This window comes from Ctenocephalides felis, unplaced genomic scaffold (genome assembly GCF_003426905.1).
Source record: "Ctenocephalides felis isolate EL2017-DRISC unplaced genomic scaffold, ASM342690v1 CF-g0.4_SCAFFOLD_01170, whole genome shotgun sequence".
Classification (NCBI taxonomy): Eukaryota; Metazoa; Arthropoda; class Insecta; order Siphonaptera; family Pulicidae; genus Ctenocephalides; species Ctenocephalides felis.
Genome location: NW_020537324.1, coordinates 73,154,573 through 73,180,862, shown reverse-complemented (window position 1 = coordinate 73,180,862; position 26,290 = coordinate 73,154,573). Strand labels below are relative to the sequence as shown.

At 30.3% G+C, this 26,290-nt stretch overlaps 2 protein-coding genes across 2 annotated transcripts in view; both read left to right on the top strand.

Moving 5' to 3' along the window:
• Positions 1-7,949, top strand: part of LOC113367634 (microtubule-associated protein futsch-like) — a 53,677-nt gene extending 45,728 nt beyond the window's left edge. The window contains 2 exon segments of the mRNA XM_026609224.1: positions 45-5,741; positions 7,751-7,949. Of these exon segments, the coding sequence (XP_026465009.1) occupies positions 45-5,741; positions 7,751-7,920 (5,867 nt within the window). The 3' untranslated portion in view covers positions 7,921-7,949.
• Positions 7,950-22,222: 14,273 nt separating this feature from the next.
• Positions 22,223-26,261, top strand: LOC113368225 (ubiquitin-like modifier-activating enzyme ATG7; the record flags this gene model as incomplete). Its single annotated transcript, XM_026609789.1, is given in 4 exon segments — positions 22,223-22,451; positions 23,688-23,883; positions 25,853-25,963; positions 26,025-26,261. Coding segments are annotated over 4 exon segments (732 nt in total), but the record flags the coding sequence as incomplete, so codon positions are not given.
• Between the last annotated feature and the right edge of the window lie 29 nt (positions 26,262-26,290).

Genomic DNA, 26,290 nt, shown 5'->3' with positions numbered 1-26,290 from the left:
AAAAATTGACGATAAACTTGAAGAAAAACTCGATGTACCGAAAGTACCAGATATGTCTTCACCGGTTGATGAGGTCATTGATGCTCCGAAATCAACAATTGTTTTAGAATCACAACCAGAAACTAAGGTTGATGCAGCAAAAATTCCAGATATGTCTTCGCCCATTGATGAAATCATCGAAGCTCCTAAATCAACAGCACCATTAGATGTACAACCAGAAGTTAAAGAAGATGTAGTAACTGGATTACCGAAAGTACCAGATATGTCTTCGCCCATTGATGAAATTATTGAAGCTCCTAAATCGGCAGCTTCATTAGATGCTCAGCCAGAAGTTAAATTAGATGAAATTACAGGATTACCAAAAGTACCAGATATGTCTTCGCCCATTGATGAAATCATCGAAGCTCCTAAATCAGCAGCTCCTTTAGATGCCCAGCCAGAAGTCAAAGTAGATGGAATTACAGGATTACCAAAAGTACCAGATATGTCTTCACCAGTTGACGAGGTCATTGATGCTCCTAAATCAACAGTTGTTTTAGAATCGCAACCAGAAACTAAGGTTGGTGCAGCAAAAATTCCAGATATGTCATCGCCGATTGATGAAATCATCGAAGCTCCTAAAACTGCTGCTCCATTAGATGCACAGCCAGATGTCAAAGTAGATGAAGTGACAGGATTACCAAAAGTACCAGATATGTCTTCTCCAATCGATGAAGTTATTGAAGCTCCCAAAACTGCTGCTGCTTTAGACACTAAACCAACAGATGTCTCAGAAGTGGTTGAAGCTCCTAAGATACCTGATATGTCTTCACCAGTTGATGAAATAATTGAAGCTACCAAAGCAACATTATCTTCAGATACAAAAGTAGATCAAGAAGCACCAGATACAAAAGTAAATCAAGAAGCTGAACAGAAGGATCAGGACAAATTAGAAGACAAATTTGATAAAGATGATTTGAAAGAACCAGGACTTTTAGAGCAAGTGAAAGATGAAATCAAAACAGAAACTGAGCAAAGCAAAGAGAAACCAGCAGATATTCTTGAAGCAGTAGATGACAAAGCAAAAGTTTCTGAACCAGAAACTACTATTGAAGCTGCAGATACTAAAGAAGAAGCACCACAAAAACCTTTTGAAGCAGTTTGTGAACTACCTGTTGCTGATCTAAGTAAAGCCTTAGTATCAGATGAACCAGTAGAAGATAAAATTACTGATGACAAAGCTCAGCCATTATTACCATCTGACAAATTAGAAGAAACCCAAACGAAAATTGACTCTGTCACAGATAAAATTGAATCTTTAGAAAAGGATACGAAAGATGAGATACAAGATTTTGTTTCAAAAGTAGACGACATGAAAGATGACATTCAAAAATTGGAATTAGAAGCAGGTGATAAATTTGAGGGCACTCAAGTGCTTGACACAAAGGTTGATGATATCGTAGAAAAATTGGAAGAGTCTACGATAAAAGATGAACCCAAAAATGATGTCCAAAAAGATAAAATTGATGAACATGAAGTGAAAGATCTCGCAGGAAAAGAACAAAGTCTAGAGCCTGAGGCAAAACATGATGATAGCAAAGATCAGAAGCAGGAAGTTACTCCAAAAGATGCAATTGTACCAGAAATTAGCAAAGATGATAAAGAAGTCGAATTTGATCAAAAGCATGATGTTACCCAGGATGCTACAAAAGACAATTTACCTGAAAGCATCAAGCTAGAAGATAAAATCGATCAATTGGATGAGAAAAAGGATGAAGTGACTGGCAAGTTACCAGAAATTTTGCCTGAGACCAAAACAACTGACGAAGCTACAAAAGAGTCCTTGGATTCAATTCCTGAATCAAAACCAAGTGATTTGGCAATGAAAGAAGATTTGCAGAAAGAAGATATTGTTCAAAAGGATGAAATTAAAGATATACCAACAACAGATGAACATGGAATTGAGGATGACAAATTGAAGAGTGATGTGATGGCACAAACTTTTGATGATAAGCCCGCTGAAGAAATAAAAGATTCGCAGAAAGAAAGTTTGCAAAAGGAAGCTGCACCAATAGACACGGTCACAAAAGAAGACAAACTTGATATTGATGCACCACAAAAACTTGATACAGGCAAAAAGGTTTTGCCCGACATGTCATCACCCAAAGACGACTTTGTATCAGATATGGAGTCACAAATTGTGAAAGACTTAGATGAAGTAAAACTAGCAGAGATTCCTAGTCAAGAAAAAACTTCAGTTACAATTGATGACAAGAAGCCTTCACTAGATAATTTAGTATCAGGTCTTGATGAAACAACGATTCCTGAAGTATCCACACCAACCACGACACCAGTAAAGGAAGACAAATCGTCTGAAGAAATGGCAAAAGAAGTAGGCGTAGAAATTGAGAAGAAATTGGATGAATTGGCAAGTCTTAGTGAAAGCGATGACCATAAACTGAATCTAATAAAATCTGAACCAAAAGACGTTGATGACCACACGAAACCTACAGAAGATAAACCTCTTCAGAACGGCGACGTTAAAATTTCTGATGAGCCTGTTGTGTCAAAACATGAAATTCTTGAAGAAGTTATAATTGTAAAGAAGATTAAGGAATTAGGACCTGAATTGGATATGAAAGATGAAGCAATTAAGGATGAAAAATCAGCAGATGTTATCGACAAGCCCGAAGATGTGCCTGTAGATTTTGGTAAACAAGAATTCAAAGATCATGGTATTACGCTTCCGGATCTTAAAGATCCCCTTTTGATTGAGAGCATGGTAGATGATTTGTCAAAGAATGATATATCTGAAGACTTAACCAGGAGTGTTGAAGATTTAAAAGACGACGTAATGGATATTGTCAATGATTTAGCGAAAGATGCCGAACAAACTGTGGAACAAATAGAAGAAAGCGCCATGGAAAAATTACAATCCGTCTCAGAAAGTTACAAAGACAATATCGAAAAATTCGATTCCAGTCTAAATGAAAAATTGGACAAGAGTGACAAGTTGATGCAAGAAATCGTGGAAAAATGTGACTTTACCTCAAAGGCTCCTTTAGATTTCCAACCATTCGAAGTCAAGTCTTACACTACAGAGCTCAGAGAAACCCATATCACTACTTTAGATTCCCCAATACAAAATAACAAAGTGATTGTGGAAATTTCTGAACAAATAGAAAAAATGCCAGCGTCTCACATCACCGGCTCATTCCTAGATAACGAACGTAAATTTTACGTAGCAGATGATAAAAATCAGTATCCAGATTTTGATGGTGAATCCGATAAAAATAATGTAGTTTTAGATCCTGTTCAAAGAACGTCTTCTCCATTTGTGATCAAAAGTGAAGAAGAGGTTATCAAAATTGTAGCAAACGTGGCAGAAGTACTTAAATCCGATAAGTTGTTAGAAGAAATAATACCTGATGTTGATAAAAAGTTTGCATCACCTTTTGGATCACCTTCTGTCTCCAGGGAAAAGACACCAGAACCAGATGCCAAAGTCCAGTCTTCCACTGTTCCTGATACTTTCGACTTTGCCAAGGAGGATGAAGTTGATTTCTTTGAAAAATCATCAAGTATAAAAGATGATGGTGTTATCAAGAAATCTGAAAAAGCTCCAATGACTACGAGTGATGAAAAGATTAAAACTGACGATGCCAGCAAAGACTTAGATGATAAACTTCAAAGTGATTCAGCAAAACCAAGTCAAGCCGAAGACAAGGAGTTAGATGTCATAAAAGTTGATAGTCGGTCAACAAGTGGCAAAACCACGCCAGATATTAAAATCGATGAAGACAAAACAAACGAAGACTTGGTTGAAACCAAAAGTTTATCTGGAAAATCCACGCCAGATTTGAAAATCGACACATCCCACGACTTTGGAATAAAAGTCGATGGAAAACAATCACCTACACAGCTTTCACCACCAAGAGAAATCTTGTGCGAAAATATTTCTGGTCGCAGTACACCCGATATTAAAGTTACATATGATGAAACAGAAATAGAAAAGGATGAACCTGTTGGCAAAGAATCATCTGGACGGTCAAGTCCGGTAAAATCGGGACGATCCACACCTGAAATCAAAATATCTGATTATGAAGATGATAAGAAGTTTGACTCGGCTGCTTTGTCTAAGATATGTGAAGATGATGACAAAGTGGGAGATGATAAAAGTGGAAAATCTACACCTGACGTTCTTGATAAACATACTGAGGATCCAAAGTCTTCTGATATGGATCAATTAGAATGTAAACTAGATGATACCAAAGGTGGTAAAATTACACCACCAACAGCTCCACTTAGCCCAGCGATAAAAGATGACACAAAGCCTGCATCAGAAGAAATTAAATCAGATTTGCACATGGATCAATCACAACCAGAAAAGGATGCATCAGGAAAATCGAGTCCTGTCCTCATAGCTTCTACTCACGGCAGCTCTGAAAATATCACAAAATCAGCAACATCATCCTTGGAACATAGTTCTACAACCGGTATCCCAACACCAGATATGAGTTCGTCTCCGAAACCCACATCACCGTTCCCCAAAGGTTTAGCATCGAGTAAAGATGAAATTGTTTTATCTGGTAAATCGACGCCAGAATTAGGGCAACATTTGGATAAACCCAGTTCTGGTAAATCTTCACCCAAACCTGATGATGTAAGTGATGAGGAAAAGTTTACGTCACCCTTAAGTGCTAGTAGAGAAGACTTGAAAGCTACAGGACAACAAGTAATTGTGACTGAAGTGATTAAGACAACTATAATCACAGATGAGCCCAAGCAAACAGATATTTCATTGTCTGATAGCAACGATGATAAATTATATAGCGACGATGAAATTCCAGAATCGCCAGCGAGTATTAGTTCACAAATTGCGCATTCCCAAGATTCATTTAGATACGAAGGTGCAATGATTGATACTCGTAAACATTTGGACTCGTCGGATGAATATGATGCTGCCAAGTTTTCACCAAAAATGGATCCTATGAGCACGTCGTTTTATGGAGAACTTCCTACGACGACTGTAAAAACCGAACCAATTGCAATAACCACAACGAAACGTACCGAAACTGACATATTGGAACCAGGACATAGATTTTTAGAAGAAGCTGATATGGAATTTGAAAAAGCTCTAGAAGAGCACAGGCATTTGCGTGGAACCGAATTGATGTCAGCAATAACTTCTAAATACGAGTTCTCGCCTAGTGGTTTTGCAAGTCCTGGAGCTGAAGGTTTTCTGAACGGAAAATTACTAGATGAAGCCAGTGCTGAGTTTAAACTCAAAGATGTAACGACAAAACCCAAAGACAGCACCGAATCAAACGGCTTTTTACCAGAACACCAGGCAGATTCTGGTGAAGAAGAAGTACCCAAGGACTTCGATCCGTTATCAGCATGGGGTAAACCTTTAGGGCTACCAAGTCCTGCACCACCTCCGACAGTAGACAGCAACATGAAGACAACGCCTAAGAAGGAAAAGAAAAATATCACAGCTAAAATCAAACTGATAAATGAAAAGAATCTATCGAAGGATATCAGGAGGAGATCAGAATCGCCTCATAAAGGCGGCAAAAAAATAAATCCAGTGTATATTGATTTATCGTACGTACCTCATCATGGAAATTCATACTATTGTCATGTGGACTTCTTCAAAAGGGTTCGAGCCAGGTACTATGTGTTCTCAGGCACTGAACCGAGCAAAGACGTCTATAACGCGCTTTTAGAGGCCAAACAAACGTGGGAGGATAAAGACTTAGGTAAGATAATGCATAATTTCTAAGTAAGTGCACGAATAATTTTGAACTTCCCGAAGGGTAGTTATAGTGATAGGCCGAAAATCGAAAATGAGAATTTTTGCATTTCTCAACGTTTTGAAAGTTTCTGAACATTTTGTGTATGTGTGTGTGTGTGTGTTTTGTATGTCCGCATTTTTTGGTCCACGTTTTCGAGCGCACGGATTAACCGATTTGAATGGTTCAAGAAACATGCGATTCCTATTGATAGTGAGATGTGCCGATTAGGTTTTGGCAAAGGCAGGTCCAGCCGTTACGGATATACGGAGCAAAGAGTGCAGAAAATACAAATCGAGTTTTTGAGAGAACGGAGTATCCGATTTGAATGATCTAAAAAACATTCAATTTATAATTATTGGGAGAAGAGGTGTTAAGTTTTTGGCAAAGACAGGTTCAGCCATTTCGAAGATACAGAGCTAAATGTTCAAAAATGGCAGTTTTTGAGTGAACTAAGCGTCCGATTTAAATGATCTAAAAAACTTTCTGCTCGTATTGACAAAACAATTGCTTTTGGGGATAAAAAATTATTACATCTTTTTTTATTTTCCATAAAATATTTTTGTAATTTTGGATTCAAAATTCAAACTAGTGGGGCGCATGGCATCGTGCTTTAAGGCAAATTGCTGGAACTTCCCGTACCAAAAATTATTTTTTTTAAAAAGATTAACGTTTTTGAAAAAAAATTTACTCTGAAAAAATTAGATTTTTGAGAAATTATAATTTTTTGACAAAAATTTACTTTTTTTGAAAAAAAGACTTACGAAAAGCAATCGTACTGCTTTAACTGCATTGATACGAAATATCAAAGCGCGTAAGCGCCGCGCCGCCGTCTAACGGATAAACATTGGTACGGAACCCATAGGAATGTAAAAAAAATATACTTATTGTTATAATCTCTATAAAATATCTGATAATTTGATGTGCATATGTCTAATGATCATTTTTGACCGCCAAATGGCATTTTTTTTTACTTTTTTCAGTAGATCTTCGAAACCGCTAGACCTGCCTTCATGAAAATTTGATCAGTTCTTCACCTTGTTAATACAAGTAAAATGTTTTTTGAATTATTCAAATCGGACGCTCCGTTCTCTTAAAAACTGAGTTACCGTTTTTGGCACTTTTTGCCTCATATCTTCGGAACGGCTAGACCTGCCTTTGCCAAAATCTAATCAGCACGTCTCCTTATCAATACGAATCGAATGTTTTCTGAATTATTCAAATCGCTTCATCCGTGTTTCCGAAATCGTTGACGAAAATTTGTATCCGAACACACACACACACGCACACGCACACACTTTTCACACAAACACATTTTTTCTCAGGTATGCCAAAATATTCAGAAACCTCTGAAACGAAAAGATATATAAAAAAATTCATTTTCGATTTTTTTGCGATTACTATAACTTGCCCTACGGGAAGTTAAAAATTATTAAATCTTTTTTTTTTATTTTCCATAAAATATTTTTGTAGTTTTAGATTAAAAATTAAAAAAATTACCCAGGCTAAGCACAGTCTAAGCGCCACTCTGGTGCAAATGTTTACCCAAGTGTGTTTAGACTGTTTTTGTACTGGAGCACTTCTACCAATTTTGTGAAAACTATTAAAAAATTTAAAAATGCCGCCAAGCAAAGCACAGTATAAGTGAAAATGTCGCACAGAATTATTTGTAAATGCGTTTAGACTGTGACTATATGGAGCACTTTTTCAATTTTGTGCAAATCACAACTATTTTTTTGGAAATGAATTCGAAATGAAATGACGATTGTTAATGGAGATAAATTGATTTATGATTTGTGATTTACATTTGATTTGCTCAGATATAACAAGATAGCAAAAATAATGAATGTTACAGTATTTGTAATAATATGTTTAATATTTCTCGATTATTTCAGTACGGTACGGTAAGTTTCAGCAATTTGCCTTAAGGCACGATGCCATACACCACTAGTATAGTAATCTTATTTTTTCCCCAGAGGTGACCATTATCCCAACATACGACACGGACGTGCTCGGTTATTGGGTGTCGGAGAATGAAGATCTGCTTGTTAAAAATAGGATAGATCTTTCGCCTTCGGCTTCCAGATGCACCATCAACCTGCAAGATCACGAGACATCGTGTTCGGCTTATCGCCTCGAATTCTAGGTGTCGGGCACGCTTGTGGCTTTCTCAACGAGCTTAGAATAGATTAGTTGGTAAAAAAATCACAGGTTTAATTTTTATTCATTATATATATATATATATACACTGGTGTTGTCGGGCCGAAACGCGCCGGAACGTCGTTCCGGCAAATCATTTTTGGGCCGAAACGCGTTCCGGCAAAAGAAATTAAAAAAAAAATCACTTCATACAGAAAGTGATTTAATAAATGAATTTTATAAATTATAATTTGACTAATTTTTATTAAATTTCGTATTATTGTAATAAACATACATATATGTGCACAAAATGAGTTTTGTAATGATTTTCGTTTCTTTCCTTCTCGAACGGAACCGAAACAAACATGCGAACCGTTTTTTTGAACCGGTTTTTTAATTTTAGCGTTCCGGCAAAAAAAATATTAGCACAACACCACTGTATATATATATATATATATATATTATATATATATATATATATATATATGTATACTAAATTTTTTAATAATAATTTTAATGTTGAGGCAAAATCTTCAGAGCAAACAAAATTACAGTACAGTAAAACTGATTGTAAAGATTGCGATGCTGTTTATGTGGGTAAAGTAGGTCTAAAATCAAATTATATCACCAATCATAAAAAAAATTGCAATTTAGACGATGCTACAATATTTTGTAACATGTCGAATACATCGCAAAGACGCTTTACAGAATCTTGTTTCATTCGTATAAACAAAAATAGTATCAATAAACGAAATGATTCCCCTTAACTTTGTGAAAACTATCTGGAACAAGATATTTTAGTATTATGTATTCCCTGAAGATTTTGCTCACATTTTAGCTTTTTCAATGATTTAAGACTGTATCGGTAAATTATTTTGACTGACTACTTCGACTCATTTATTATAGCATTTATAGAAAGATGCAGATTTTTGATAACAATGAGCAAAACTCTACATAGATATAGAAAACGTTGGAAAAATTAATAAAATACTATCACCTACCAATGGGTCTATTCTTAGTGTGTATTGTTGTAAATAATTTGTTACAATATTTAACAAGTTAATATATAATACACATATAAAAGTCTCTAATAGTGTTGAGGCTAGTGTAGCTCTTTACTACTATTTTTCAATAGTACGAGAGCTGGTGTCGCTGCACACGAACGATTTTTGATAATTTTATCGATCGATTTTATCGATCAAATCACGAAGAAGTTTTTAAAAGAGTCACAAGAAGTTTTTTTACAAAATTGGTCGAATTCAAAAATCGATTTCTATAAAAAATAGGCATGAAAATTGGAGATGTTTAGTATTTTATTATATTTTTTTGACGTGAATTTACTAATGCGGAAAGTGTTGGGTGAGGTTGCCTAAGTCGTACCTAAGTAAAAAATATCGAAGCAAAGTATCAATACTGAGTGTTTAAGGTGCACCTAGTGTTAACAAAATCAAATCAAACAACTGCGGCCAGCTCGATATCAAGCAGTATGATTTTATATTTTTTATTTTAAAAATATATTTAATATATAGTTTATTTAGGTTTGATAATAAAAAAACGTAAACTAGCACTTCCTTGGCTTGCTTCATACTTTGGCCAACTCGATATCAAGCCGTATGATTCCAGATTTTTTATTTAAAAAAAGTAGTTCATTTAGTTCATTTTTATCTTTTATCTAGATTTTTCAAAAAGAGTCATCCTCGGCTTATTAAAAAAAACGTGGGCTAGCAATTCCTAGGCCTGATTACAATTTAGGCCAGCTCGATATCAAGCAGTATGATTTTTTTTAAAGAATTTACTGTGTAATTTATTTTTATCATAGTTTTTTCAAATTTGCGCCATACCCTGCTTATTAATAAAAAAACGTGGATTAGCAATTTTTAGGCTTGATTCAAATTTTGGCAAGCTTGGTATCAAGCTGTATGATATCGTATTTTTTATTTTTGAAAAATACTTAATGCATTTTTATCATAGTTTTTCAAATCGCGCCATGTCTTGCTTATTAATAAAAAAGTGGGCTAGCAATTTCCAGGCCTGATTTCAACTGCTGCCAGTTCGATATCAAGCAGTATGATACCGTTTTTTTTATTCTAAAAAAGAATTTACTATATACTTCAATTTTATTAATATATATCGCCACCCTCGGCTTAATTATATGAAACATGGGCTAACAATCCTAGGCCTGATTCCAACTTTGGGCAACTCGATATCAAGCAGTATATTTTTTCAAAAGAATTTACTGTATAATTCATTTTTATCATAATTTTTCAAAAAATGATATACCTGGTTTATTAATAAAAAATGTGGGCTAGCAATTTCTGGGTCCGATTCCGTATTTTTATTTTGAAAAAGTATTTAATATATAGTTCATTTTCATCATAATTTTTCAAAATAATAAAATACATGGGCTACCAATTCCTAGGCCTGATTCCAACTTCAGCCAGCTCGATATCAAGCAGTATGAATCGATATTTTTTAATTTAAAAATAATGAAAAAAATCAAAATAATGAAAAACGTTGTCTAGCAATTTTTAAGCCTGATTCCAACTTGTGCCAGCTCGATATCAAGCAGTATGATTCTAAATTTTCATTTATTGTATAGCTTATTTGTATCATATTTGAAGAAAAGTTGATATCGTGGTTGAATTATTTATAGTTTTTAGGCGCCTTAATCGTACCGAAACGACATTTTTGAAAAATGTAAAAATACCGATTTTAATAAAACTAAAAAAAAGAAGTTAAGTAAATAAAGATTTTTCTTTCTACGACTTAGGCAACCTCACCCTAAATTCGTAAAAGTTGTTTTTAGCGAATTATTTACTATAAAGCACCTAATATTATACGTCTGTTAACGTTAAGTTGATCGATAAACTTAAAGTTTAAATTGCTATATTTATTAAATTATATTATAATTAGCTATATTATATTATATTATATTATATTGCACGTTAGATTATTGTTGAATTTTATTGAAACAATATTATATTAACAATATTATATTGACGATATATAGTTTTTTGCTATTCTAATCGCGTTGAGAAGACTATGACGTCGTTTTATAATAGGCAGATAAGTTATTCGTAGATATTAATTAATTAATAATAATGATAAACAAGAATATATAATATTATGATAATATATTATATACGTTTTAACATTTTGCATGAAGTCATGCCGATTATATCCTATAAAAAATATATAAAACATAGACCGTGGTGGAAACGTTGATGGTCGGAATTGGTAAAAGTGTGATCTGCGTTACGTCAGTTCGATATCAAGCAGTTTTTTTTATAATTTTTCAAAAAAGAATTGTATTATAATTTTTTTAAATGCGCCAGGCGTAGTTTTCTAATAAAGAGTGCAAACTAACAATTTCTAGGCCAGATTTCAACTTTGGTCAGCTCGATATCAAGCAGCATGATTCTGATTTTTTATTTAAATAAAGTTTATTCGTATCATTTTTTTTTAAAGTTAGCCAGTCGTGATTTAAAATAAAACGCGTGTTATCAATTTCTAGGCCTGATTTCAACTTTGGCCATATCGATATCAAGCAGTATGATTCTAGATTTTTATTTAAATAAAGTTTATTCGTATCGTAGGTTTTTAAAATGCGCCAGTCGTAGTGTACTAATAAAGATGGTGGGCAAGCAATTTTTAGGCGTGATTTCGAATTTGGCAGCTTGACACCAAGCAGTATGATACCAGAATTTTCCTTGAGATTTTATTTGAGCATTATGATAGTATCTCTTAGGTTGCAATAATTAAGAACTTGATCTAGTAATTTCTAAGCCTTATTCCAACTTTGGGCAGCTCGATATCAAGCAGTATAACTCTCAATTTTTTATTTGAATAAAGTATTTCAAGTATAGTTTATTTTTATATTAATTATTCAGACAGCTCTGGTGTAATAATTATGAACTTGATCTAGTAATTTCCAAGCCTGAATCCAACTTTATTCAGCTCGATATCAAGCAGTATTAATATAGATAATTTATTCAAATGAAGTATTTTTTAATTGTACATTTTTATCATATATTTTTTTATTGCATCAATCGTGGAGTACTAATACTAAAAGTTTTGGGCCAGCTTGATATCTACATTTTTATTATTTTTTATCAGAATTTTGCCAGAATAAAAAACGTGAGCTAGCAATTTTTTGGTCTGGATTTAATACAAATTTTGGACAACTGCTCGATATCAAGCAGTATAATTCTCATTTTTTTATTTAAATGAATTATTTATATATATATAGTTTATTTTTATAATAATTTTTGAGATGTAATAATAGAGAACATGTGCTAAAAATTCCTAGTTTTATGATCGATTTTAACTTTGGTCAGCTCGATATCAAGCAGTATGATTCTAGATTTTTATTTTTAAAAATTATGTAAAATGCTGTTCATTTTTATCATAAATTTTGTAAAATAAGAAAAAAACATAAGCTAGCAATTTCTAGGTTTGGGTCCGATTTTAATTTTGATCAGCTCGATATCAAGCAGTATGATTTTAATTTTTTTTATTTCAAGTAAAGTATTCAATAAACAGTTCATTTTTATCCAAATTTTTGTAGTCTAATAATCAAAAACATAACCTAGCAATTATTACGTTTAGACTTGTTTCAACTTCAGGCAGCTCGATATCAAGCAGTATGAATCCAATTTCTTTTTAAATAAAGTATCTAATATACAGTTAATTTTTATCATAAATTTTGTAAAATAAGAAAAAACATGAGCTAGCAATTTCTAGATTTGGGTCCGATTTTAACGTTTAACAGCTCGATATCAAGCAGTATGATTTCAGATTTTTTTATTTCAAGTAAAGTATTTAATAAGCAGTTTTTTTATCCTTTGTAGTATATTGAAAAATGGGCTATCAGTTCTTAAGTCTGAATTTGTTTTCAACTTCGGACAGCTCGATATCAAGAAGTATGAACCCAGATTTTTATTTAAATAAAATATTTAATATACAGTTAATATTTATCCTTTTCATAGAATAATAATAAATAACATGTGCTAGCAATTCCTAGGTTTGGGTCCGATTTCAAATTGGGACAGGTTGATATCAAGCAGTATGATTTCACCTAAATAGAGTATTTGTTATATAGTTTATTTTATCGTATTTTTGTGAAGTAATAATAAAAAACATAAGAACATTAGGTCTGATTTTAAATCTGACCAGCTTGATATCAAGTTGCATAAAACTTTTGTTTTTTAAAACCTGGATTCAATTTACTATTGTGTCGGCTCGATATCAAGCAGTATAATATCAAAATTTCACTTGAGATCATATTTAAAAACTGTCGTTTCGTGTACTACAATATAATTCCTAGGCATGGGTTCAATTTTCTCTTGGGTCAGCTCGATATCAAGCAGTATGATATCAATTTTTTATTTGGGATTATTTTTGAGATTTACAGTAAGTAGATTGGGGGTATTGCTGCAACTATATTATTGCTTTAATCTATCCAAAACTTTAAATTACAGCTGGATATCAAGCAGTATGATACCAGACTTTTACTTGATCATATTTGAAATTTAAAATAGCGTTTTGTAGGCAACAGAATTATTTCTAAAGTTCGATTCCAAGTTGCGCCAGCTCGATATCAAGCAGTATGACACCAGAGAATCATTAAAATCAGGAAAAAATCGGCATTTTTACTATTTTTAGTTGCAGATTTTTTGTCTTACCAATTTTAACCATCACGTTTTTTCCCCAATACGGTAAATAGTGTAATCTTCTAAATTTTGCACAGGTGACAAGGTATCTAAAATAGACACACATTAAAAAATTACGCAACATACACACACATAAATACAGTGATAAAAAAAAGATATGAAAAACATGTGTTATTTTTTTAGAATCATCCCTAAACGACGTATAAACGTAACAATGGAAAAAATTATCATTCCTGCGATTTTGAGATAAATAAAAACAAATTTAGAGATTTTTTGCTAGATGATAATAAATGAGATAAGATCATCCCACTTCTACTATTGCTCTAAAAAAAATGTTAGTCTAGTCTCAAAGAAAAAATTGATAAAAAATATATTAAAAAAAACTTAAGTCAGAGTTATTATTAATAATTATAATAATACTACCTACTAATAATAATAGTGATTACATTAAATGTAACTTGAAGTGAAAAGATGAATTAATTCGAAGCCAAAGGTAAAAATATTACTTTGTCTTTGCATAGATACTTAATAATTAATTAATTATTATACATTAGATTATAATGTGTATTTAAATATTATATTTAAAGATGGAAACTTTAATATATCTTGACTAAAATGAATTAATGAAATTTTGTAGAGGTATCGCACGAACTGTTGTACCTAAATAAAAAAAAACTAAGAGGAGAAATTAAGAGAATTTTAAATTTATTAAATTAATTGTAGGGACTTTAGGAGATCTATGTGGGTAATAATGCATACTAAAAGGTAATAGAAAATTTTAAAATTTTCCATTTTTTCAAAAGTAGTCCGAAGTGTTATTTAAGCATTTTTTATAAAATTTTTGGATAAAAAATAGGAATGTCCAGGAGGGTGAAAAAATTATAACAGGATTTGTTTTTAAATTTGTTATCGATTTGTACATTCTATTTTAGTTTCAATTTTTGTTTATAATTTCAGTTTCAAGATTCGTGGGCTATTGCCCATGATTTTGTTTCAAATTTTTTATCGATTCGTACATTTTAATTACAATTTCAAAGTTTTTTTTTTTTTTTCAGTTTCAAAATTCGTGGACTATTGTCCGTGATTTTTTTTTCAAAGTTTTTATCGATTCCTAAATTATAATTTCAATTTCAATTAATTTTTTAAATTTCAGTTTTACAATTCGTGGTAAAATATCTGTGATTTTCTTCAGTTTTTATCGATTCGTATATTTCAATTTCAGTTTCAATTTGTATTTGCAGTATTAAAATTTGTGGACTATTGTCTATGGTTTTTTTTTAATGTTTTTATCGTTGATTCGTAAATTTAAATTTCATTTCCAAAAATTTTGTTTTTAATTTTATTTTCAAAATCTGTGGATTATTGTCCTTGATTTTTTACACAGTTTTTATGAAGTTTGTATTTTAGTTTAATTTTTTTTTAATTACTTTTTCAAAATCCGTAGACAAATTTCAAATATACGATTTTTTTTCAAAGTTTTTGTCGTCTCATAAATATCAGATTCAAATTCAAAATTATATTTTTAATTGTAATTTTAAAATCTGTGGACTATTGTCCTTGATTTTTTTTTCGATTCGTAAATTTTAATTTTAGACACAAAATTCGGGAAATATGTAATAAAGTAATGAAATAACATGTTTGTTAATTTGTTGTAAATTTTAACTTTAATTTCAATTATTTTCTAATTTATGTTTCAAAATCCTTGGACATTTGTTCTAAAGTTTTTATATGAATAAAAAGAATGTCCGGAGAGTGGAAAAATAGGGTTTATTTTATATCAGAACATTTATCTTATATTTTCTCATTTTTCATTATTATATAAAGCAGTCTTTTAAATTTGTCTTCAACTTTTTACTACCATCCCATAGTCTAGTGGTCAGAGCAAATGGGCTTTAATATAAATAAATTATGTATCATCTTTGGGAAATATTTGATAAAGTAATGAAAAAATATGTTTGTTAATTCGTCGAAAATTTCAATTTTAATTTCAATTATTTTTTAATTTTAGTTTCAAAATCTTTGAATATTTGTTCTAAAATTTTTGGATGGAAATCAAAAATGTCCAATAGGGTGTAAATTTGTATCAGAACATTTGTTCTTATATTTTTTCATTTTTTATTATAATATAACCAGTTTAATATTAAAGCAGTCCTTTGAATTTGTCTTCAACTTTTAACTGGCATGCCCGTAGTCTAGTGGTTAGAGCTATGGGCTAAAATATAAATAATTAATAAGAAAATGAAAAATTATGTTTGTCAGTAGGAAAAATAAATTTTAAGAACATTTATATTTTATAGTATGCATTATTATACCACAATTAATATAAAAAAACTCATCATCATATTCGACACACAAAATAAAATTTTTAAATCAAATTTCACCTACTTTGTAGTTAGGTGTATTTAAGGGGCATAAAAAATTGAGAAAAAGCAGCCGAAATAAAAAATGTAGATTTAAAATAGATTTTTATTTGAACTTTGAAGAGTTAAGTTTAAGCCCAAATTTAAAAAAATTAATATTATTATTTTTAAATAAATTTTTATTCCGGCAAAAGTGTTAGTACTTAAACTACTAAAATAAAATGTGATTCTGATACAAAAAAGTATTCGATATTTTGTTTTTTTTTATTTTGTGATTGGAAAATAATTAATTGTTAAGTGTAAGAAGGACGAAAAATGTAATATCCAGGTTGAAAACGTTTTATAAATATGTCCATACATTTGTTTATATGGATATTTGTCTTAAAGTAAAAACTAAGTCATTTACGTACACAAAATAATTTTTTGCACGTTTTTTTGATTTTTATTATATTTATCAAAATAATAGTTCTAAGTTTGTTTTATGTAAAAAGTAAGGACTGAGGTGAAATTTCAATTCAAAATCAGTAGACTATAGTCCATGATTATTTTAAAAGTTTTGTTGTTTTTACAATAATTAACGAAAGCAGAATGTAAGGCAAATTGTGCAAGTTTTTGTTTAAAAAGTTTTCCTGAAAAATCTTTGCAACTTTTTTGCTTGGAGCATGTTTGCTTTATTTTTGTATATTTTTTAACTTTTCCTAATTTATTTATTTTTAGTCCTTTATTATTTATTTTTTACTAGGACGTTTGTGATCGTTGGACGCTGTGAAATGATAATCAAAATCGATTATCATGGTTTATCGAAAAATTATCGATGTTAGGTGTGAAAACTAAAAAAATCAAGTAGATTTTTCAAGTCGATGGACGTTTGTAGGGTAGTTTTATAGATAGGAACATTGGTAGCCTTAAAAAAATTGAATTTGAAATGGATTATAAGATTGTCCAGGAGGGTGAAAAAATAAAGTTGCATAACTATCGATTGGACAGAATAAAATTATTTAATAAGATGTTAATTATTTTGTGCATTCGATAGTTGTGAATTATGTCAGCTTATATAAATATGGATTGTGTTTAAATATATTTATTACTTTTATATTTATATACTTAATACTCGATTAAAGTCTGTGTTTTTGCGCTGTAATTTATTGCTATTTTTACATATTTATAAATTATATATTTTCAAGCTGGTATCTATCCATGCAAAATATTTGAGTCCTAATAAAAAATATATGGAATTTTTTTTAGTATCAAATAATTTGTATGGTGCCAGCTACTCTACTAAAGTCATGTATTTTTTAACAAAAATATTTCTTGTGACTTTTAGTTTAAGAAATGGTGACGAATTGGATGAATGTTTTGAAATTATTTATACTTTAAGATATTTTTTACTATTGATAAAAACTGCTTCTTCAATATGTCACATTTTTTATAAAATATTTTGTAATGTTTATAACCCATTTACCAAAACAAAATGAAGTTACAAAAATGGTTGTAACTGAAACTGCAAACGAAATTTAATTTGATGTGTTTTTATTGATTTTTCTATTAAATGATGAGCAGAAGCATTTTTTTGTAAGTCTTCTAAAAACAACTTCTGAATTTGATAATTATATTATTTTTAAATTAACCATTTTGTTACGAGCGTCGCTTATAGGCGGCATTCGCTTGACCTGTGTGTACGAGTGTCGCCTAAAGACAACATCAAGTGTGTCTTTTGTCTTTGATAAATTGTCGAAAATTCTAATTTATTATTATAATTTTTAGTTATTTGCTTCTTGCCTGGGGGCGATTTTTGCTTAGCGACCTGTGTGTACGAGTGTCGCTTATAGTCGACATGCAGTGTGTCGACTTTTGTTCCAAGATTTATCACTCTGAGCATCATAATTTGTTTAGATTTTTAGTTTTTTTGCTTTCATTACAAGCGTCACCTAAGACGATCTGTGTGTACGAGTGTCGCCGATAGTCGACATCCAGTATGTTACCTTGTGCACCATGATTTATCATTCTGAACTACATTACTGAGCATTTTAACTTGTTATTTTGATTTTTAGTTTAGTTATATAAGCGTCACTTATAGGCGACATCCTATTTGCAATCTATTTGTAGAAGTGTTGCCTATAGTTGACATCTAGTATGTCGCCTTGTGCTCCATGATTTATCATTCTGAACTAAATTACTGAGCATTTTAATTTGTTATTTTGGATAATGTCACCTATAGGCGACATCTTCTTTGCGACCTATTTTTAGAAATGCTGTCTATAGTTGACATCCAGTGTGGAGAATCAAGATTTATTATCACCTTTGGTTAAATTTATGATCAATATAATTTGTTATTATGGTTTCGAGTATTTTCGCTTTTGCAACAAGCGTCATCTATAGACGACATCCTGTGTGTTGACTTGGGCTTCAAAATGATCATCATTCTGAGCTAAACTTTTGAACAAATAATTTGTTATTTTGATTTTTAGTTTTGCTCGCTTTCACTATAAGCGTCACCTATAGGGGACATTTTCTTTGCGACCTATTTGTAGAAGTGTTGCCTATAGTTGACATCTAGTGTGTCGACTTGTACTTCATGATTTATCGCCACTCTTGATTAAATTTATAATCAATATAATTTGTTATTATGGTTTCTGTTTTTTTGCTTTTGCTACAAGCGTCGTCTATATACGACCTATGTGTGCGAGTGTCGCCTATAGTCGACATTCAGTGTGTTTGGACTTGGACTTCTGAATTTATCATTCTGAGCTAAACTATTGAACTTTATAGTTTGTTATTATGGTTTTTAGACGTTATGAACGTCGTCTATAGGCGACATTCGCTTGAAATATTTTTTATAAAATGGCTGGCTCGTACAGCAAGGGTTAATTATTATTTCGGACTCTAAAGTTCAATAATGAATAAAATTATAAAAATATTTTTTTGCAAATTATCAAATCAGAAGTTGTTTCTGGATAACTATTATTTGTTTTCGTGTGTTTAGTTATATATAAGTAACTTTTACTATAAGTAAATATTTTTATACTTTTGTACTGCGTTTTTGAGCGAAAGAAATTTATTACCCATGTAAGTTTTATTAGTAATTTATAGCATTATTATTATTATTATTATAACATATTCAAAAATCAATATTTAGTAAGCAGGGCGATGAGAGAGCTAAAAGGAGATGTCGGATTTTAAATGAATTGTGATAAAAAAATATGTCATTTTTTGATAGAATTTTATTAAACTCGTAGCTCGTAAAAAAACACTTGATCAATTTTCATTTTGATACGATAATCAATTGACGGCAATTTTAGCAGCTTGTTAGGATTAATTCTGACAAATAATTGACAACATAGTAATAAGATTGGGTGAGAATTTATTTATTAATGTTGTCAAGTATTTGTTGGAGTGGTCAAAAGCCCTTAAATAGTCGTTCGCCGTTTAAATGTTACTTTTATATTTTTGCCTCTGATTAAGTAATTAAACTAATCATACACATTTAACATAACATAAAGATAAAAAAACACATAAACACATACATATTTATCTATATACAAGAATCTATTAGATATAAAGAGCTTCGAATGGTATTTATATTAGCTACAAATAAATGAATAAAAAAATTATAAAAATGTTTGTGTGACTATTTTTTTTTAAATTTGATCATTTTTTTAATTTCTCAAATAACAGATAGTCTTGAGGTAAGTTGAAGGAAATCAACAGATAAAATGTATATATGAGTCCTTTTTACCTTTTGTTAACTTCCCGTAGGGCAAGTTATAGTAATCGCAAAAAAATCAAAAATGAAAATTATCTTAGAGAAAATGGATGTATGTGTGTGTGTTTGTGTGTGTGTGTGTATGTGCGTGTATGTGTGTGTGTTCGGATACAGATTTTCGTCGACGATTTCGGGAACACGGATCAACCGATTTAAATAATTCAAAAAACATTCGATTCGTATTGATAAGGAGACGTGCTGATTAGTTTTTGGCAAAGGCAGGTTTAGCCGTTCCGAAGATACGGTGCAAAAAGTGCCGAAAACGGTAACTCAGTTTTTAAGAGAACGGAGCGTCCGATTTTAATAATTCAAAAAACGTTTTACTTGTATTGACAAGATGAAGAACTGATCAAACTTTCATGAAGGCAGGTCTAGCGGTTTCGGAGATCTAGTGAAAAAGTAAAAAAATGTCATTTAGCGGTCAAAAATGATCATTAGACATATGCACATCAAATTATCAGATATTTTATAGAGTTTTTAACAATAAGTATTAATTTTGTTTACATTCCTATGGGTTCCGTACCAATTCTTATCCGTTAGACGGCGGCGCGGCGCTTACGCGCTTCGATATTTCGTCTCTATGCAGTTAAAGCAGTACGATTGCTTTGGAAAAAAGTTCAGATCTTCCAAAATATGTCAAAATTAGTAAAAATAAAAATTTTCAAAAATGTTATTCGTTTTTAAAAAAATAATAATTTTTAATACGGGAAGTTCCAGCAATTTGCCTTAAGGCTCGATGCCATGAGCCCACTAGTTTATTTTAGCATTTCTAGGATTCTTCAGTCATCTAATGATTAGAGCTATAGACTTCCATTCAAATTCCTGATTCGATAGCCTCCTCGGACAGCCTGATGTCAAGCAGTAGTGACATAAATTTCGATTCAAAAATATTAGAATTATCCGGCATTGCTGCATCTATAAAAAAACCACCAGTTTTACAGAAATTGTAATAATAGTAATACTTTTACATAAATTGTAATAATAACTAGTGGTGAATGGCATCGTCTTAAGGCAAATTACATTCATTTGTTCGCTAAGGTATATCTAAAAACATTTTTAAAACTTTTGAAAATTTTCCCATGCTCTTACCCATATTCCCATACAAAACTTTGATTGAATTGCGCACTATCTAACATAAGAGCTAAAACTTATAGAGGATTTTATTTTATCAATTTGGAAGCATTAGAGCTTTTGGGAGAAGGGAAATTTGAAAATGTCCATATTAAGGACCACCCTAGTATGTATATATATACATATCTACCCTAGTATACATATATATCATATCTTATATATAAAACGAAGCTCTCGATCAAATGATTCGGTAAAACTCGTAAACGGCTAAACCGATTTGGCCAGCCTTAGTCTTAAAAAATCGTGCTAATCGGTAGGTTGTCGGAAAGGTGAGATATTATTTCGAAATCGCGTAGAAACTTTACATTTTTAATTTGAAAATTTTTATAGAAGCGTAATTTGAATAAAACAATGGACGGTGGCTAATACGTCAAGTATCAAACGTTTTTGAGAGATGATATTCATTTACTTTTAATACAAAGTTTTGCGTGAATATTATTTAATTATGATTAAATTGTAGTAAGTAGTTTTGTTCGTAGTTATATTTATACACCAAAACGTTATTAAACGGGCCGCAAGTGTTAATAAATGTTAACTTTTTTGAAATGTTAATATGAAAATGCACTTTTTGGCATATTTGGCTCAAACGCGGTGCTCTAAAAGATCTTATTTGTACAATTATATACTCATTGATATTTGTAAAACATTTTCTGGGTTATATTATTTTTTATTTATGTTGTTTAAATTCAGAACCTAAATTTGGTATCGATCAAAGGGACATTTTGTCGAATAACATTTTCCGTTTTCCCAGTTATAATTCCCAGAATTTATCGAAAAATAGATAGTAATATATAAAGTAATATATATACATTTTCTATCTCTACTCGCAGAAACTTGAAATTTTTTCATAAGCTTAGTAGTATTATTTACAATTATACACAAAATTCAGAATCCAAAAAGAATCTGAAAAACTTGAAACGTAATCAATAAGTCGAAAGACCAAAAAGACTTGGGTTGGATTATACCATGTTGTCTATAGAAAATGTATAAAACTTCCAGTTTGATTGTATTGACAAAAGATAGACAAACTAATGAGGTTTATTGTTTTTATAATACCTCATTTTATATAGCATTCACACAACACATCCTTATACACTTCAAGTATTAATTATTTTGATTCTCTAGAAATTGTTTAGAATATACCTTACCTAGCAAAATAACGTTTGCCGGGTCAGCTAATATATTATATTTTTGTATATATTTCTTCATTTATATAACAATGTATCAATTACACATTTTCCCGCTTAAATTCAAATTTTGAAAGGTATATGTCTAGGCTAAATGCACAAAGATGTCAGCACCATAGCTTCAATTTTGACATTTTATCCAAACGTCAAAAAACGTATCAAACTGTCAGATTACTTAGCTTTTGTTTGTGCAAAAGCATATTTATTACAATTGTAATTATTGTGAAAGTTTATCAAATGGAAAATCAAATATTGCAATATAGACCCTTTTCTTCCTGTATTAATCCCAGCTTTTGGCACAAGTTTACAGAAATTAAATTGGACATTGACAAATTGGATGACAATGGCAAAAATATCATTGGGTTTTTCACAAACTTTAAAAGCGTTGGAAACTTTTTGGACGTGGATTGTACGTCTTTTAATAGGTAAATTATAATATGATTTAATTTTATTACTGTTGTTTAATTTAACATGCAATATAATGTTTTTTTAGTTAAGGTAACCTACAATTTTTTTTAAAAAAATAAGAAGGAACTATAAGAACTTTATTTATTCTAAAACCAAATTTTCTTCAGTGTGGATTTTTGAAGTAAAATTTACTAAACGAAGATTTTTTTATAATAGTTAGATGACCCGACAGACGTTGTCCTGTTACCCACATTTACAATTAAAAAGTTCCAAATTTTTTAATATCCTATCCTATACTTTTTAATATCCTTTTTGATGTGCTGCCTTTGTGATTCATTTATGATCTTAGCATAAGCAGTTTAAAAAATTCAGAAAGAAATAATATAGTATCTGCCGTAAAAGAACAATATCACATTTGATTTTACCACGCAACATAATTGCTTCAATAATTTAATCTATAATTTTTATAATCTTGTACGATATATTAGTTGCTTTTTGGCAATTATAATTTCTAAAGTACATTTTTCTTACTAATAATTTAATAAACATTATTGTTTAAATTCAAATCTTAGGTGAATTAATTTGTAAAATTAAGTTCATATGAGCACTCGTCAATTTGCTAAATATTCCATATCATAGGCCAAACAAATTAATTTTCGTGACACGAAACAAAATACTAAATCATTTTTTTTTATAAGTAGAAATATTTTTTTGTATTGTTAGATAATTTAGTAAAGTAAACCAACATGCGACATGCATAAGTTTCAAATGAATAATGTATATGCAATTTTGGATTCAATGCGTTATTTATTAAACTGAATTATATAATTTCATCTGCTAAACCAAATACTGTTTACTGTATCTTATTGTGTTTTAATTTCTGACACATCTCAGCTGCTTTTCGGCAATAATAATGTAGACATTACATTTTTCTTGTATATTGTATTATAATATTATCAAGGCTCATAATTTCAGCTAAATTCAAATTTCAAGTAAATTGACATTTCTAGAAGATGACAGTTCAAATGTTTTCAATGTAAAACAATGATATGTGTTTTTTTGGTAATTTTTACCATTTGTTTCTACAATATTACTAACGTTTTATCGTTCATTAAATCTTATAAACTTTCTTTAACAACCTCTAAAAAGATTTATCAAGATCCGAATAACCGTTTAGGAGAAGTATCAAATCATACACACGTACAGATGAATTTTATATATTAGACATTTAATCAGTTTATATTCTTTTTCAGGGAATATAATTCACAAACCCACATATATCCAGCTCATGGTGTAATTTTTAATAAGAACACAATTGAAGAATTCAAAAATTGCGATAAATCTTTCGTATTGAATAAAGCAGGAGACATTTTATGGAATAACATTACACAAGGCAACTGTTTAAAAGACCCTTCAATTTTGAACACTTTTATTATATTGTCTTTTGCGGTATGACTTAGATTATTGTTATTCATTACTCTTTATTATATATATATATATATATATATATATATATATATATATATATATATATACACCTAAGTCTGTTTTTACACGGAGATTGGCTCCAGAAGAAGCCGTGTAAAAAAAAAACGTGTAAAAAAAGACATTGATCTTATACAAAAATGGGTGATTTGTCCTAGTCTCTAAAATCTATTAAAATTAGTGAAAAACAAGAATTTTCAAGAACAAGAATTCATGTTTATTTTAATAATAATTCCCCTAAATTAGTGCTATTCACATTTGCTTTGACCAGTAATAATTGTTTGTACGCGCTAAAGGGGAATTCATTTAAATCTTTAAGCTAGTGTTCGCAAACTATCGATACTATCGATGGTTTCAGACTTTTTTCTTTTATAAATACTTTTTTGTGATATGAACATTCTTCGCAAAAATTAAATTTGACAAAAAAATTTAAGTACATAAAATTTCAAATCGTGCTAAATGGAATAAAATCGTGTAAAAAAATTAAAAATATTCAATTTTCAAACCGTGTTATATCAAAACCGTGTACAAAAAGACCGTGTAAAAACAGACTTAGGTGTATATATATACCGGTATGTATATACGGTAAGGGCCGGTCCTGCCTTGCGTGCGATGCATGCAAAAAATGCGGGCGCACGCCTTAGGGGGCGCCAAAACGAATTTCGGAAATTAAATTTATGATATATTATTTATATTTTTTATTATTTATATAAAATCTAGAATAGTTAAATAAATTATAACAAACAATCTAACTTAACTAGGGATTAATAACTCTGCAAATTGGTAAATAACAGCTCTGTTCATTGTTTAATCTACTTATTCGAATTGAAATTAATCTACTTATAAAAAAAGAAATTATGGATCTAATTTATCCAGTGTTAAATCCCGTAAAGATTAAATTAATTATTGAGCATTATTGACGAAAAATTGCGAGCTGATTTAGTTGAAACGGAACTTTTTGAAAAATATAAACAAATTATATTCGGGAAAATGAAGAATGGGGAGTCTGTGCTTAGAAAATGGCATGTTTATTCCGAGAAATTGAATTGTAACTTTTGTTTTTGTTGCAAATGTTTCTCATCTGATGAACTGAATTGAATATTGAAGACATGCGTGGTTAGGGTTATGGAAATGGAACCAATATGAAAAATGAAAGCAAAATTTACTTTGCAACAAAAATCTTAAAGCTTTTTTTATACCTAGTGGTGTATATACTCTAAATTTAAAAATTATTAACTATGCAGAAATAATACATATTAAATATAATTAGTTTTTTTCAATATAGTTCAAGAAATTACACATTTCTTTGAATTTTTTACTGATTTTTTGGACAATACTTCTAAAATACGTTAACAATTGATCACAATCACAATTGGAAGAATCTGATATTCTGAATATGACGGAAAAGCAAGGATGATTACAACAATTCGGGTCTTACGATATCAATAAGAAGTTTAAGACGCAAATTTGGATATTGTAAATAATTAAAAATTAAATTAAATTAAAATTAAAAAAATCTAACAAGAAGTACGAGTGTTATGATTGAAAATGAAAAGCTAGTTTTTTTAGCTCTCTTAATAAATCAGTACAATGTTTCAAAACCCAAATATTATTATTGCACGAAAATTTAAAAATATTTGATTATGATCAACCCGCGAATCGCTTTGATTTTCTAAATAAATTTCAAATCAATGTATTTTATACGCTTTCAGATTATATCTAATTTTTTGTGTACCAAATTCAGAATAATCAAAAATTAATTTAAAAAAAAATTGTAAATATTTATATAATTTTAATGATAAACTGTTAAGAGTTAAGTTAAAATTAATAGGGGAGGCGCAAGAAAAAAAGTTGCATGCGGGCGCTAAGTACCGCAGGACCGGCCCTGTATATATATATATATATATATATATATATAAATTATTGTTTATAGGATCTAAAATCATATAAATATTATTATTGGTTTGCTTTCCCGGCACTATCAACACCAATATCATATTTGGAGAGTACTTACAAAGCTGAGGAAAAATTTTCTTCTGAACAGGTAATAAAATAAACATTTAAAGTTATATCAAATCCAATGTAACAATGTTGTCTTTTTTCAGCTAAAAAATATTTACGAAGTTTATGTGTCGCTCTCTTCCCGGGAACAAACGTATTTTATTTTATGTGAAAAGAACTCTAAATTTATTTCATTCACACTAGATGCTTCCATAAGTATCGACTCTTCTGATAATCTCAAAGAATATTTTGAAAAATATGACAATATATACTTTTGTTTCTCTGATCCAAATAATGATATGAATCCTGGATGGTCTTTACGGAATTATATCGCGCTTCTTATGCACCATTGGTAAATATATATATAAAA